This window comes from Lepidochelys kempii, chromosome 13 (genome assembly GCF_965140265.1).
Source record: "Lepidochelys kempii isolate rLepKem1 chromosome 13, rLepKem1.hap2, whole genome shotgun sequence".
Taxonomy (NCBI): domain Eukaryota; kingdom Metazoa; phylum Chordata; order Testudines; family Cheloniidae; genus Lepidochelys; species Lepidochelys kempii.
Window position 1 is genome coordinate 18,643,295 of NC_133268.1, and position 12,208 is coordinate 18,655,502.

A 12,208-nucleotide genomic window follows, 5' to 3' on the forward strand; every position below is an offset into this window, starting at 1 on the left:
AGATTTCATTTTTTTGAAAATTTTCATACTTTTTAAAATCAGGGGTTTTTTTTAGTATTCTGGGGTTTCCTTTCTCCCTTTTTTTATTGGAAATGGGGAAGTAAAAAAGCAAAATTTCAAAACATGAATTTTTTTCAGTGAATTTTCATGATTAAAAAGGCCATTTTTCAACAACAAAAAATTGTTTACAAAACCCAGCTCTAGAATATTCCCAAATACATGTGTGTTTTAATCCAGTTTAGCTGTTTATCAGAGGACAGAAGATACAGCAGTTTAGAAACACTTGAGAATAATAAACCAAAGGTGAAGGTCACTGTGTAAAGCATCAATTGATAGGATTCACTTTCATAAAACTCTCTAGATATCACTTACGTTAAATTACAAATCCTTTTCAAACATTTTTCTTTTCACCTTGCTAACTTGTAGCCTCTCAATCCTCCTGGTAGGGACGCACTCTTCTTAAGGAGAGTTTGGGTTGTTCCTAAGAAGTCTCTTTGAAATCACTGTTTCTCAAGTAGACTGAGATAAGATCTAAGGAATAGAAAATCCTCCAACTGCTTTTAGAGCAATCTGCGATCACTTTTTAAAAGCAATAGTAGTTTATTTTTCTTTTTGAACAACCACAGATGTTCGGATTTGTTCCATAAGTCAGCAGACCATACAATGGGCGTATATTGTGATCATCCACAAATTATGTGGTATTTTATATAAATGTTATTGCATGCCAATGAAAACTTTAGTGGAAAAGTGACATCTGAAAGCTGTATTCAGACAGTACATAGGAGGATAATGATCTGTCAGTAATTCCATAGACTGCTTGAGCCCTCAGAGTCTCAAAAGTAAGCACTCCAGGAGAGTCGAGATAATTTCAAAGGTATTGATGCCATATGTGGAATTCATAATTGACATTTAACACAACCTGTTTTCTCTTGATTTTTTTTTAAGAGAGAATCACTTGAATTCCTTTTAACATACTTACGAAGTCGGATGTTATGTTTAGTGGCTAGAAATTAGCTAAAAACTAGAAGGAGGCTGCAAAGGTAGGAACTTTTTAGATTTTGCGTGAGTTTGGATATAGATTTTGGGTTGGGCTCATCACTAATAAAAACTATCTGTTAACACACTAGCCTGTTTAAAAGTCGTGATTAATAACATTTTCCCTTTCTAAACCATCTTTTATTTGAAGGTGTGAGACCACTCACACCAGGAACACATTTGGGCTATAGGAAGCAATTAAGAAATACTCATGAAAAGAACATGGCTTATACAGCACTTACATTTTCTGAATTGTTCTCTGAATTTGTGCCTGCAGTTGTAATGTCATCGGCCTTTGCCCCCACAAAGGACATATGCAAAATTGCTGGTGTAAGTAACAGAACTTTGCCATGAACTTTAATTTGTTGGTGTAAATTTATACGCTCACAAATCAGACAGCAAAGTTGTATTATTTGTGTCCACAGATGATTGAGCCTGTAAAACAGTGAACTGGTTTTACGTAATATAATGTATCCACCTACCGGACAGTGATTCTGTGCTTTGACTGGTGATGTTGTGTGAAGACTCTTGGAGAGAGTATGTGGATGTCGGGATGGCTGATGGACTGATGCTATTCGCCGATACATAAGGAGAGTTGTAGGAAGAGGTGTAATACTGAGAGTACTGGCTTTGAGGAAAGCTTGGATAGGACGAGTATTCCTTTGGGGGAAAAGAGACATGAGTAATCCTCCTGCATCACAGGCTTTTACTACACGGACAAGTGGGTAAGGTAAAGCACATGGCAGATACCTTCAAGAGTTGTGGGATCTGGGCACACTTTTTCCAAAGACTCTTGTTCAGGCCACTCTGGTAGGTATTTCTGCTTCGCCCATGTCTAGTTCTGCTTCATTTGCATCAGCAGAATTTACAAGGAGAGAAGAGTCATAACAAGCCCTGCCTTTTTCTGTGGGATTTGTTCACCATGGCTGGCCCTTTCTGAGCACAGGGTACAGCAATTTTATGCAGGGGAGTGATGTGAACTACTGTTTCCAAAGGGACTGAGATGCAACAGATGGCCACCGTAAGCAGTTCTAAGCACAAAAGTGACTAAAAGAACAGGTGAAAAATACAGAGCGGGGAAATCACAAAAATATTTGCAATTTTCCTCTACCTGTTATCAACATTTTTGATCAGCTGTAGAACGGCTGACAAAATGAAAAAAATAATACTCCGCTTTATAGAGCACTTTTATCAGTAAATCTCTAAGCACTTTACAAAGGAGGGTGCCATTATTATCCCCATTTTACAGATGGGGAAACTGAGGCACAGAGGTGATGTGATTTGCCCAAGTTTACCAAACAGGCCAGGGGCAGAGCCAGGAATAGAGCCCAGGGCTCCTGAGTCCCAGTCTAGTGTTCTATCCACTAAGCCACACAGAAATGTCTAGAAAATATTTTGAAGTGTTTCCCAAACGGTTTAGTTAGTGAATGAATCCCTAAACAATCTCCCCTTCCCAAAGGTAAGTTAACTACATAAGAGGTTTCAGAGTAACAGCCGTGTTAGTCTGTATTTGCAAAAAGAAAAGGAGTACTTGTGGCACCTTAGAGACTAACCAATTTATTTGAGCGTAAGCTTTCGTGAGCTACAGCTCACTTCATTGGATGCATACTGTGGAAAATACAGAAGACGTTTTTATACACACAAACCATGAAAAAATGGGTGATTATCACTACAAATAATCACCCATTTTTTCATGGTTTGTGTATATAAAAACGTCTTCTGTATTTTCCACAATACGCATCCGATGAAGTGAGCTGTAGCTCACGAAAGCTCACGCTCAAATAAATTGGTTAGTCTCTAAGGTGCCACAAGTACTCCTTTTCTTTTTACATAAGAGGTGCAGATGATCTTTGCTGGGGCGGGAGGCGGGGGGACAAGAGGATTAATCCCAAAACACCTCACTGGAACTCAATTCCTGGGAGAAACATTTTAAGCAATCTTAGGCCTGAAGTTAATGGGAAGTGTCCATTGACTGATTCAGTAGGAGCTGGATCAGGCCCATCACAAAAGTATCACAATAATAAGTCCCTTTGCTGAGTTCAGCATACAGCACATTTCTAGGCTCTCCACTAAAGTTGCAGGGCCTCTCTGTGAGGGATGAGTGTACTGTATGCTACTTACCACACTCTAGGATTTAATAAGACATATAAATTAATTAAATGGACAGCATCAAGGCCAGGAGATCTAAAATAATACCCCCAGCTGTGTTTTGCTTTTCAGGAGCACACATGCCCTTCATAGCCTCCCTCCATTCTGCCTATCTCCTCCTTTCCTGTGAGGAGGTGGGATATTGAAATACACAAGATTATTCCTCTCTGGGCACTTCAAAACATGATATTTTGTTGCTGTTGTAAATTTCAGAGCCTAGCATATTCACATCAATTGATCAGAATGGCATGACAAAGCAGTCTGCATGCACTTATGGTACGGGGATGCAGATACCAGTGACGTCCAAGCCACAGTCTAACACACTGGGGTGGTTGCTGGTAGTGTTTGACCGTTTATCGCCGCTGTAGCCCTCATGTTGGGAGAGCTGATGAGGGTTCCAAACTCAGGTAAAGCTATTTAAAAACACCATACTTTTATTTTTAATTTAAACAATAGTTCTGCTTTGGGTATTTCAACCCTGAAAAAACAAATCACAGGATCAAGGTGGCATACCAAGGTTTTTTTTAAAAAAACTTCAAGTCTTTGCCCATTTTTGCTTCTTCATGACATATAACGAAAGGTGGAATTTTTTTGTTTTAAATATTTGTCAAAAAAATAATTTTTTTTTTACTTCAGAAATAGCAAGAATATCAAACCCCATCTTCTCTGGCTGTTGTGCAGGACAGGGTAAGGGTCTCAGATGTATATTGTGAGCTCTCACTCTTTAACATAAGGGGAGGAATACTGAATTTTTAACAAAGAGGCTTTCTCAGAAATGTTCACGTGACATTGATTTTAAATAGGTGTTAACCAAAAATCCCTCCCTCCCTCAACTAATCGTGTTTTAGGCTGATGTGATAATTCCACTAGTTCTCAGTCACCTGAGAGTCCTCAAGGGCAAACAGACCTGAGTTTCAAATACAAAATAAAGTTGAAAAGAAAACTAAGGCTTTTTTCCTTTTTCTTAACGTCTTTTTTATCCCATAATTAAAAAAAGAAGACACGAGCCCAATTATTTTTCCCTTTTGCATGTCACCTTCAAACTTCAATCAGGTGCATGTCTCTGGGCCTTTACTGACCATACTGTCTTTCAGCAGAATATGAAACAAAGAAACAACCCACTATTGTTTTCAGAAATACAAGAGCCACTATCAACTCCTTGTGGGGAGGAAATTGGAATTTACTGTTCCTTGGTCTTGCAAGGTGACTTGCTAAGCACAATGCCTTCATGTTTGGTCCAGACAAACTGAGCAACTGGCTATTAAGCAGCCTGAATTTTCCTATTGTGGCTGTGCCTTATATAATACACACACACTATATAAAGGTGCCAACAAATGTGAAGTGTGAAGCTCACAGACAGGTGTACACTCAGATAAGGAAGAGTATGGATGGCTTAGATAGCTCAGTATTCACCAGAGTCTGTGTATGACTCTTTCAGATTGTTTATTCATATTTATTACCTAAAGCCAAGAGACCAGAGGAAAGGGTACAAAGGGGGCGCTCTCTATAGCTGATGGAAAGACACTGCTTTTAAGAAAGCTATCATATGATACCATGGGCTCCCCATAAGAATTCTGAAATGCTTTCAGCATTGCAGCCCAACAACTGCCCAGGTCAGAGAACGGCAGCGGAGAGACATACAGTTTTGGCAGGGCTCTGTTGCAAAGATCCCTGCTGAGCCTTTGCTGTGCATATATGTATCCATTTATTTAAAACACAAAAGGCCAGATGTTAGGTCAATCACCAGGCCAGGTATCCATGGAAATAGGTGGTTTCTGTGACTACATATACTATTAGCCTCCTTAAATACATGTGAAAATTGTGGCAGTCTCTCTAATCTGGAAGATCTTGGTCTTTAAAATAAGGGACATTGGAAATAACTACTGAGGCTGTACCTGATGAACAGTGCTGAATCCTGCAGAATTGGTCAGGCCATTGGCTCCTTGGTAAATCCCTGATGTGCCTGTGAAAAATAATATCACATTTACATATAACAGATTTCCTAAATATCAATGTAACAGAATATGCTTACATCGACAGTCACACAACGGTAGGAATAATACATTTATCCTACAAAACAGTATGTGGCAAGTCAAGAAAGCTAGGGAATTGCTTCTAATGCCAAGATTTGGGCCACTGCTGAATTCAAAGGTAACCACAAAATCCATTTTAAAAATATGTAATGGAGCCAGGAAGTAGCCACACGCTAAAGCTGGAAAAGTTGGCTGAAAACAAGCTTGCAACATGGGTCCTTGTGAAACATGATTTGTATTTTTCAAGATACATTAGCACAGAACTTTCCAAATGTTTTCCTACACTGTGCCTCTAGAGTTTACATCTTTTCATCCACGTAAATACCGGCAATTGTACATCCCATCAGTTGTTTGTGCAAACGAAGACTTCAGGTGCAAGCCATATGCCCTGCAAATATATGTTTTGGTAAACCATGTTCACATGAAGTTTGAAAATTTGGACCTACATGCCTCTTTCCAGGGTTAGAATTTCATTGTCAAGTTTCCTGGCAATGTAGGGACTGGAAGCATTGGCACTGCTTAGTCCTGATGTTATTAAGAAGAGGGATGGATGCTTCATATCACCCTTGCATAGTTTCCTCAGGTTGATATTTGCATCTGCTTCTGGGGGGAAGAGCTACTGCATCAGCACTGCAGGACATTGTGTGCAGGAATGGGGTGAGGGGAGGATTGAGAATTCACAGCACAAGGACAGGAGGGGGAATTGGTCGTGGTGCAGAAACAGAATATTCTGAAGCTTCCCATCCCCTAGATCCTCCCTCCTGGAAATGCCTAGACTGTTATATTAACTGCAGTCTACAAAGTTTCAGCTTCAAGAGTTCCCTCTTCAAACGATTGGAGAACCACTTCCTGAAAGCTCTTCTTCCTTCAGCTTGTGTAGTGCGACAGTAGCTCAGAACCATGTGTTTTGTCCCCTAATTTGTGAAGCAGTGCTTGCTCCCAGAGCTGGGCCCAATTCTGCTTGTAAACTACCCTCCTATCTAACACAGAGAGGCAATCTAAAGAACATATAGTGCTCCATCTTGATGGAAACCTCCAGCCAGCCTCCACAAAAGCATTACCTTTTGTGACCTATTATCTCTGTGGCAGCCTCAACTTCATATTAGTGGTGAGGGCAGCTGTGATCTGTAAGCTAGATGTTATTTTGTGCTCCTGGCAGCTTGTCACTGTGGTCCTTGGCTGGGCATCATTCAATCACCCCCTTTGTTTTATTAGACTAGAACCTGAGGACCCTAATTGCAGATACACATAAGAGCGTCATTTTTCGTACTCTGGCTAGTGCCATGTGAATTTCTCTCTCATATATATATATATGCCCAGTGCTGCTCTAACCAGAAGTTGGAAACAAATGCCTCTCAGTGTCTTCACGTGGTGTCCTTTCTCCAAAGATTGACTTATTTGTTTTTATTTTAAGACCCTAGATTAGCTGAGGAATGGACAGCTGAACAAACTGCAGCCCGCCAAGTGCAGTCACAAAAGCACATGCAGTGAGAAATAAATCTCATGCCAAAAAGAAACAAGGAGGAGGATCTGTCTTCAGAACTAATTTGTCGCCACATGTAGCCTTTAAAAGCCTTACAAAAAAAAGTGGGAGGAGGAGGGGAGGGAGGATGGGCTGATCATGAGCTGAAGTTTTCTTCCAGTGCAGCCCCCTGTAGAATGCCAGACTCTGTCATTACACACACACACCAGAGGGTTCAGATGCCAGAGAAATACATCAAAAAGAACATGCAGATATTAACAGCTTTTTTTGTATTCTGGTGAAACAGGTCTACCCCTACCCAGAAAGAATGTCACTGGGTAAATCAAAATCCAAGAGATTAATAGGCCAGGCCTGGTTTTCAAACAAGCAGTGCTGGTAATTGTGTGGGTCCTTGGATACACTCAGTGGTCCAGATCCTCAGTTTTTGTAAATGCTCCATGTCCACTGCTGGGATCTGAGCCAGAGAGTCATGCTCTGGTGGCATTAGAAGAGGAAGCGTCACATGAGCAAATTTCACCTGCTACTAGTGGTTTTGGAGGACGTGACAACTCACTGTCCGATCCTTCCCTCCCAAAATGATCAAGCCAGCCCTTCTGTAGCAGCCTGGAAGAGCATTTCTATACTACAGCACCCTCAGCTAGACATTCATCCCACACTCAGTTTTGTCATTTCTTCTTTGCACACTTTTTAAAAACAGGATGAATAGATCCCCCTAGTAACTAAGCATCTCTGAACAAAGTGTGAAAGAGAGTAATAGATCCCCAATGCTTACAGGCAAATACAACTTTCACAGAACACAAAACAGCTCTTGTACACCAGAGCTCAAAACAATACAGGAGGGAATGTTTGATCTTCCTCAGCTGTCAGTTTAAAACAATCCATCATCCTTTATTAAAGCTGTCAGGAGGGGGATGAGTTAGCTCAAGGGACTCATGCTCCATATGTAAATTGTGATGAGAACATGTTTATTGCTGTGCTACTTGCAGATGATACTGTATCTTTCTGGTTTTCCAAATGATTAGAGGTAATTAAAAGTCAATATGTAATATGGGAATGAACTTGCATTGAACTTTGCACCTGCTGTGTAATCGAAGTGTGTGTTTGTGCGTGTATCTGGAGGGGAATTGCAGTAGTGTGTGGGAGGGTTGAGCTTTGTAGCCTCCTATCAAATTCAAGACTGGATTCTACACTATCGATTAAACTACTCCAAAAACAGTATAGTGCAAAAAGAAAAGTGGTGGAGAGTTAATGCCCCTTTGAGGAAATCTGTGCTCAAAACCACAAAAATATTCTGCACACAAGAGTATCTTAACAAGCTCTCTTCCCAGATGTGTACAATGCTGCTCCTTTTCCCATGGGATTTTAAAAGGGAAAACTTGAAAGGAAAACACACTTTCTAATTCTGTAATTTTATCATTCAGTGAATTTAGGGAAGGCAGAAAGATGCTACATTGACAAATCTGGAGAAATGAATGCAGGGTAGAGGCAATGGACACTTCCCACATACATACACTGTCTCTTGTCAATGTGTCCCAACCGTGACTAGAAGCATCCACCTCTTGGAGAAAGGAGTTCAGTCTCCATTAACCATTCAATACTCAGCCTCTTCACTGAGACTGCCAACAAAGGCAGTGTGGCAAATTGCCAGTAGGATTACGATGGGTCCCGTGCTTCCTCTTCTTGGGTGGGGGTTCAGGGCACAGTTTCCTGCCCCTGAACTAGGATATTTACTGTCCCACTAGTAATCCAGAGAAGGGTAGTGGAGAGGGAGGGACCCGGGCCCGCCCTCTATTCCGGGTCCCAGGCCAGGGGCCCTAGGGATAGTGGTAAACCACTTGAACTAGTGCTTCCTTTCCCTGGGCTACTTCGCTCTCCTGCTCTTCAGCTTGTGGGGCTTCCTGCCCTCTCTCTCTCTGCACAAGCCGGGTGTCTCTTTACCTAGGGTCTTGGTCTTCTAGCCAGTCACGGCACTTCTCCAAACTCTCCTCTGCTCCAATTCCTTCAAACTGCTCTCTGCTCCAACTCCTGTTTTTTGGTTGATTGAAGCAGGGGGGGTTTATCAGGTGACTAGCTTCAGGTGCTTTTAATTAATCTATAGAAACCTTTCTTTCCTCTACAAGGAATAAGGCTTCTCCTCATCCAGGGACTTACACATCTCTCCTATATCACTCTCCTGCTGCCTTCTGGCCATAGAATCATAGAATCATAGAATATCAGGGTTGGAAGGGACCCCAGAAGGTCATCTAGTCCAACCCCCTGCTCAAAGCAGGACCAATTCCCAGTTAAATCATCCCAGCCAGGGCTTTGTCAAGCCTGACCTTAAAAACCTCTAAGGAAGGAGATTCTACCACCTCCCTAGGTAACGCATTCCAGTGTTTCACCACCCTCTTAGTGAAAAAGTTTTTCCTAATATCCAATCTAAACCTCCCCCACTGCAACTTGAGACCATTACTCCTCGTTCTGTCATCTGCTACCATTGAGAACAGTCTAGAGCCATCCTCTTTGGAACCCCCTTTCAGGTAGTTGAAAGCAGCTATCAAATCCCCCCTCATTCTTCTCTTCTGCAGGCTAAACAATCCCAGCTCCCTCAGCCTCTCCTCATAACTCATGTGTTCCAGTCCCCTAATCATTTTTGTTGCCCTTCGCTGGACTCTCTCCAATTTATCCACATCCTTCTTGAAGTGTGGGGCCCAAAACTGGACACAGTACTCCAGATGAGGCCTCACCAATGTCGAATAGAGGGGAACGATCACGTCCCTCGATCTGCTCGCTATGCCCCTACTTATACATCCCAAAATGCCATTGGCCTTCTTGGCAACAAGGGCACACTGCTGACTCATATCCAGCTTCTCGTCCACTGTCACCCCTAGGTCCTTTTCTGCAGAACTGCTGCCTAGCCATTCGGTCCCTAGTCTGTAGCTGTGCATTGGGTTCTTCCGTCCTAAGTGCAGGACCCTGCACTTATCCTTATTGAACCTCATCAGATTCCTTTTGGCCCAATCTTCCAATTGGTCTAGGTCCTTCTGTATCCTATCCCTCCCCTCCAGCGTATCTACCACTCCTCCCAGTTTAGTATCATCCGCAAATTTGCTGAGAGTGCAATCCACACCATCCTCCAGATCATTTATGAAGATATTGAATAAAACCGGCCCCAGGACCGACCCTTGGGGCACTCCACTTGATACCGGCTGCCAACTAGACATGGAGCCATTGATCACTACCCGTTGAGCCCGACAATTTAGCCAGCTTTCTACCCACCTTATAGTGCATTCATCCAGCCCATACTTCCTTAACTTGCTGACAAGAATACTATGGGAGACCGTGTCAAAAGCTTTGCTAAAGTCAAGAAACAATACATCCACTGCTTTCCCTTCATCCACAGAACCAGTAATCTCATCATAAAAGGCGATTAGATTAGTCAGGCATGACCTTCCCTTGGTGAATCCATGCTGGCTGTTCCTGATCACTTTCCTCTCATGCAAGTGCTTCAGGATTGATTCTTTGAGGACCTGCTCCATGATTTTTCCAGGGACTGAGGTGAGGCTGACTGGCCTGTAGTTCCCAGGATCTTCCTTCTTCCCTTTTTTAAAGATTGGCACTACATTAGCCTTTTTCCAGTCATCCGGGACTTCCCCGGTTCGCCACGAGTTTTCAAAGATAATGGCCAGTGGCTCTGCAATCACAGCCGCCAATTCCTTCAGCACTCTCGGATGCAACTCGTCCGGCCCCATGGACTTGTGCACGTCCAGCTTTTCTAAATAGTCCCTAACCGCCTCTATCTCCACAGAGGGCTGGCCATCTCTTCCGCATTTTGTGATGCCCAGCGCAGCAGTCTGGGAGCTGACCTTGTTAGTGAAAACAGAGGCAAAAAAAGCATTGAGTACATTAGCTTTTTCCACATCCTCTGTCACTAGGTTGCCTCCCTCATTCAGTAAGGGGCCCACACATTCCTTGGCTTTCTTCTTGTTGCCAACATACCTGAAGAAACCCTTCTTGTTACTCTTGACATCTCTGGCTAGCTGCAGCTCCAGGTGCGATTTGGCCCTCCTGATAACATTCCTACATGCCCGAGCAATATTTTTATACTCTTCCCTGGTCATATGTCCAACCTTCCACTTCTTGTAAGCTTCTTTTTTATGTTTAAGATCCGCTAGGATTTCACCATTAAGCCAAGTTGGTCGCCTGCCATATTTACTATTCTTTCGACTCATCGGGATGGTTTGTCCCTGTAACCTCAACAGGGATTCCTTGAAATACAGCCAGCTCTCCTGGACTCCTTTCCCCTTCAAGTTAGTCCCCCAGGGGATCCTGGCCATCCGTTCCCTGAGGGAGTCGAAGTCTGCTTTCCTGAAGTCCAGGGTCCGTATCCTGCTGCTTACCTTTGTTCCCTGCGTCAGGATCCTGAACTCAACCAACTCATGGTCACTGCCTCCCAGATTCCCATCCACTTTTGCTTCCCCCACTAATTCTACCCGGTTTGTGAGCAGCAGGTCAAGAAAAGCACCCCCCCTAGTTGGCTCCTCTAGCACTTGCGCCAGGAAATTGTCCCCTACGCTTTCCAAAAACTTCCTGGATTGTCTATGCATCTATGTCTATGCATCTATGTCTTCCTGGATTGTCTATGTCTATGCTGTATCACAGGCAGTTACTGCCAATTGTTGAGGAGGCAGAATTGACACCTGTCTACTGGGAACTGGACCAAGACTCATCATCTCATTGCACATATGCCACCAAACAGATTTTCACTGGGTGGTGTCTTTCAGTCAGTGGGCTGGATTTGAACCAGCGAATTAGCTCTGTATTCCATTCCTAAACTCTTGCGCATCGTTGTCTTAATTAGACCAAAGTTAACCATCCTGCTTCCTCTCCTATCATGCGTATCACGCTGTACGGGTAAAGCACCCAGTGGGTGCTCTGCAGATGCCCACTGAGCAGGGTCTTCTCCTGACACCCTACAAGTGGGGCTGCAGAAAGAGCTGGCTCCATCATTAGACACACCTGGCAATGCTCTTGTGACCAGTGCTAACAAAAAAATAAATAATCAAAATTTCCATTCCACTGATTCACAATAAAGACTTGAAATATCAAAAACGTTTATGAAATGGAAAGTTCTCAAAGATTTGGATAAAAAATGTAGACACATTTAATTTCAGCTTGGTTCAACATTACTCTGTGTTCTTCTAAGCTGCTGTGGGAGTTGTAGTTCAAATGGCTCCCGCTCCCATTCTCACCTATGGGCTGGGCTCTCTAGCCAGACTACATTTCCCATAATTTTTTTTTGGTGGTTTTCTTTCTGGTTAAACTGTTGTGCTGCACCATGGAAGATATAGTCTGGCCAGAGAGCCCAGCCCAGCGAGGAGATGGAGGGCAGTGGGCACAAGGCACTGCAGCGGTTCACAAGAACACAGACTAATGGTGAACCCAACCCCAAATATTTTGTTTCAGTTTTTCCTGACTGAAAACTGAAAAAGTTCAGTAAAATCAAACATTTGCCACAGATAGTTTTGAT

General features: G+C 42.8%; 1 protein-coding gene across 8 annotated transcripts in view; it reads right to left on the reverse strand.

The window, feature by feature from the left end:
* The window catches only part of EYA2 (EYA transcriptional coactivator and phosphatase 2), a 157,709-nt gene that overhangs the window by 57,423 nt on the left and 88,078 nt on the right, over positions 1–12,208 (reverse strand). For all 8 annotated transcript variants that reach the window (XM_073309539.1, XM_073309535.1, XM_073309537.1 and 5 more), the window contains 2 exons: positions 5,079–5,146; positions 1,518–1,695 (listed from right to left, as the gene is read on the reverse strand). In XM_073309539.1, the coding sequence (XP_073165640.1) occupies positions 1,518–1,695; positions 5,079–5,146 (246 nt within the window). The remainder of the gene's footprint in view (positions 1–1,517; positions 1,696–5,078; positions 5,147–12,208) is intronic.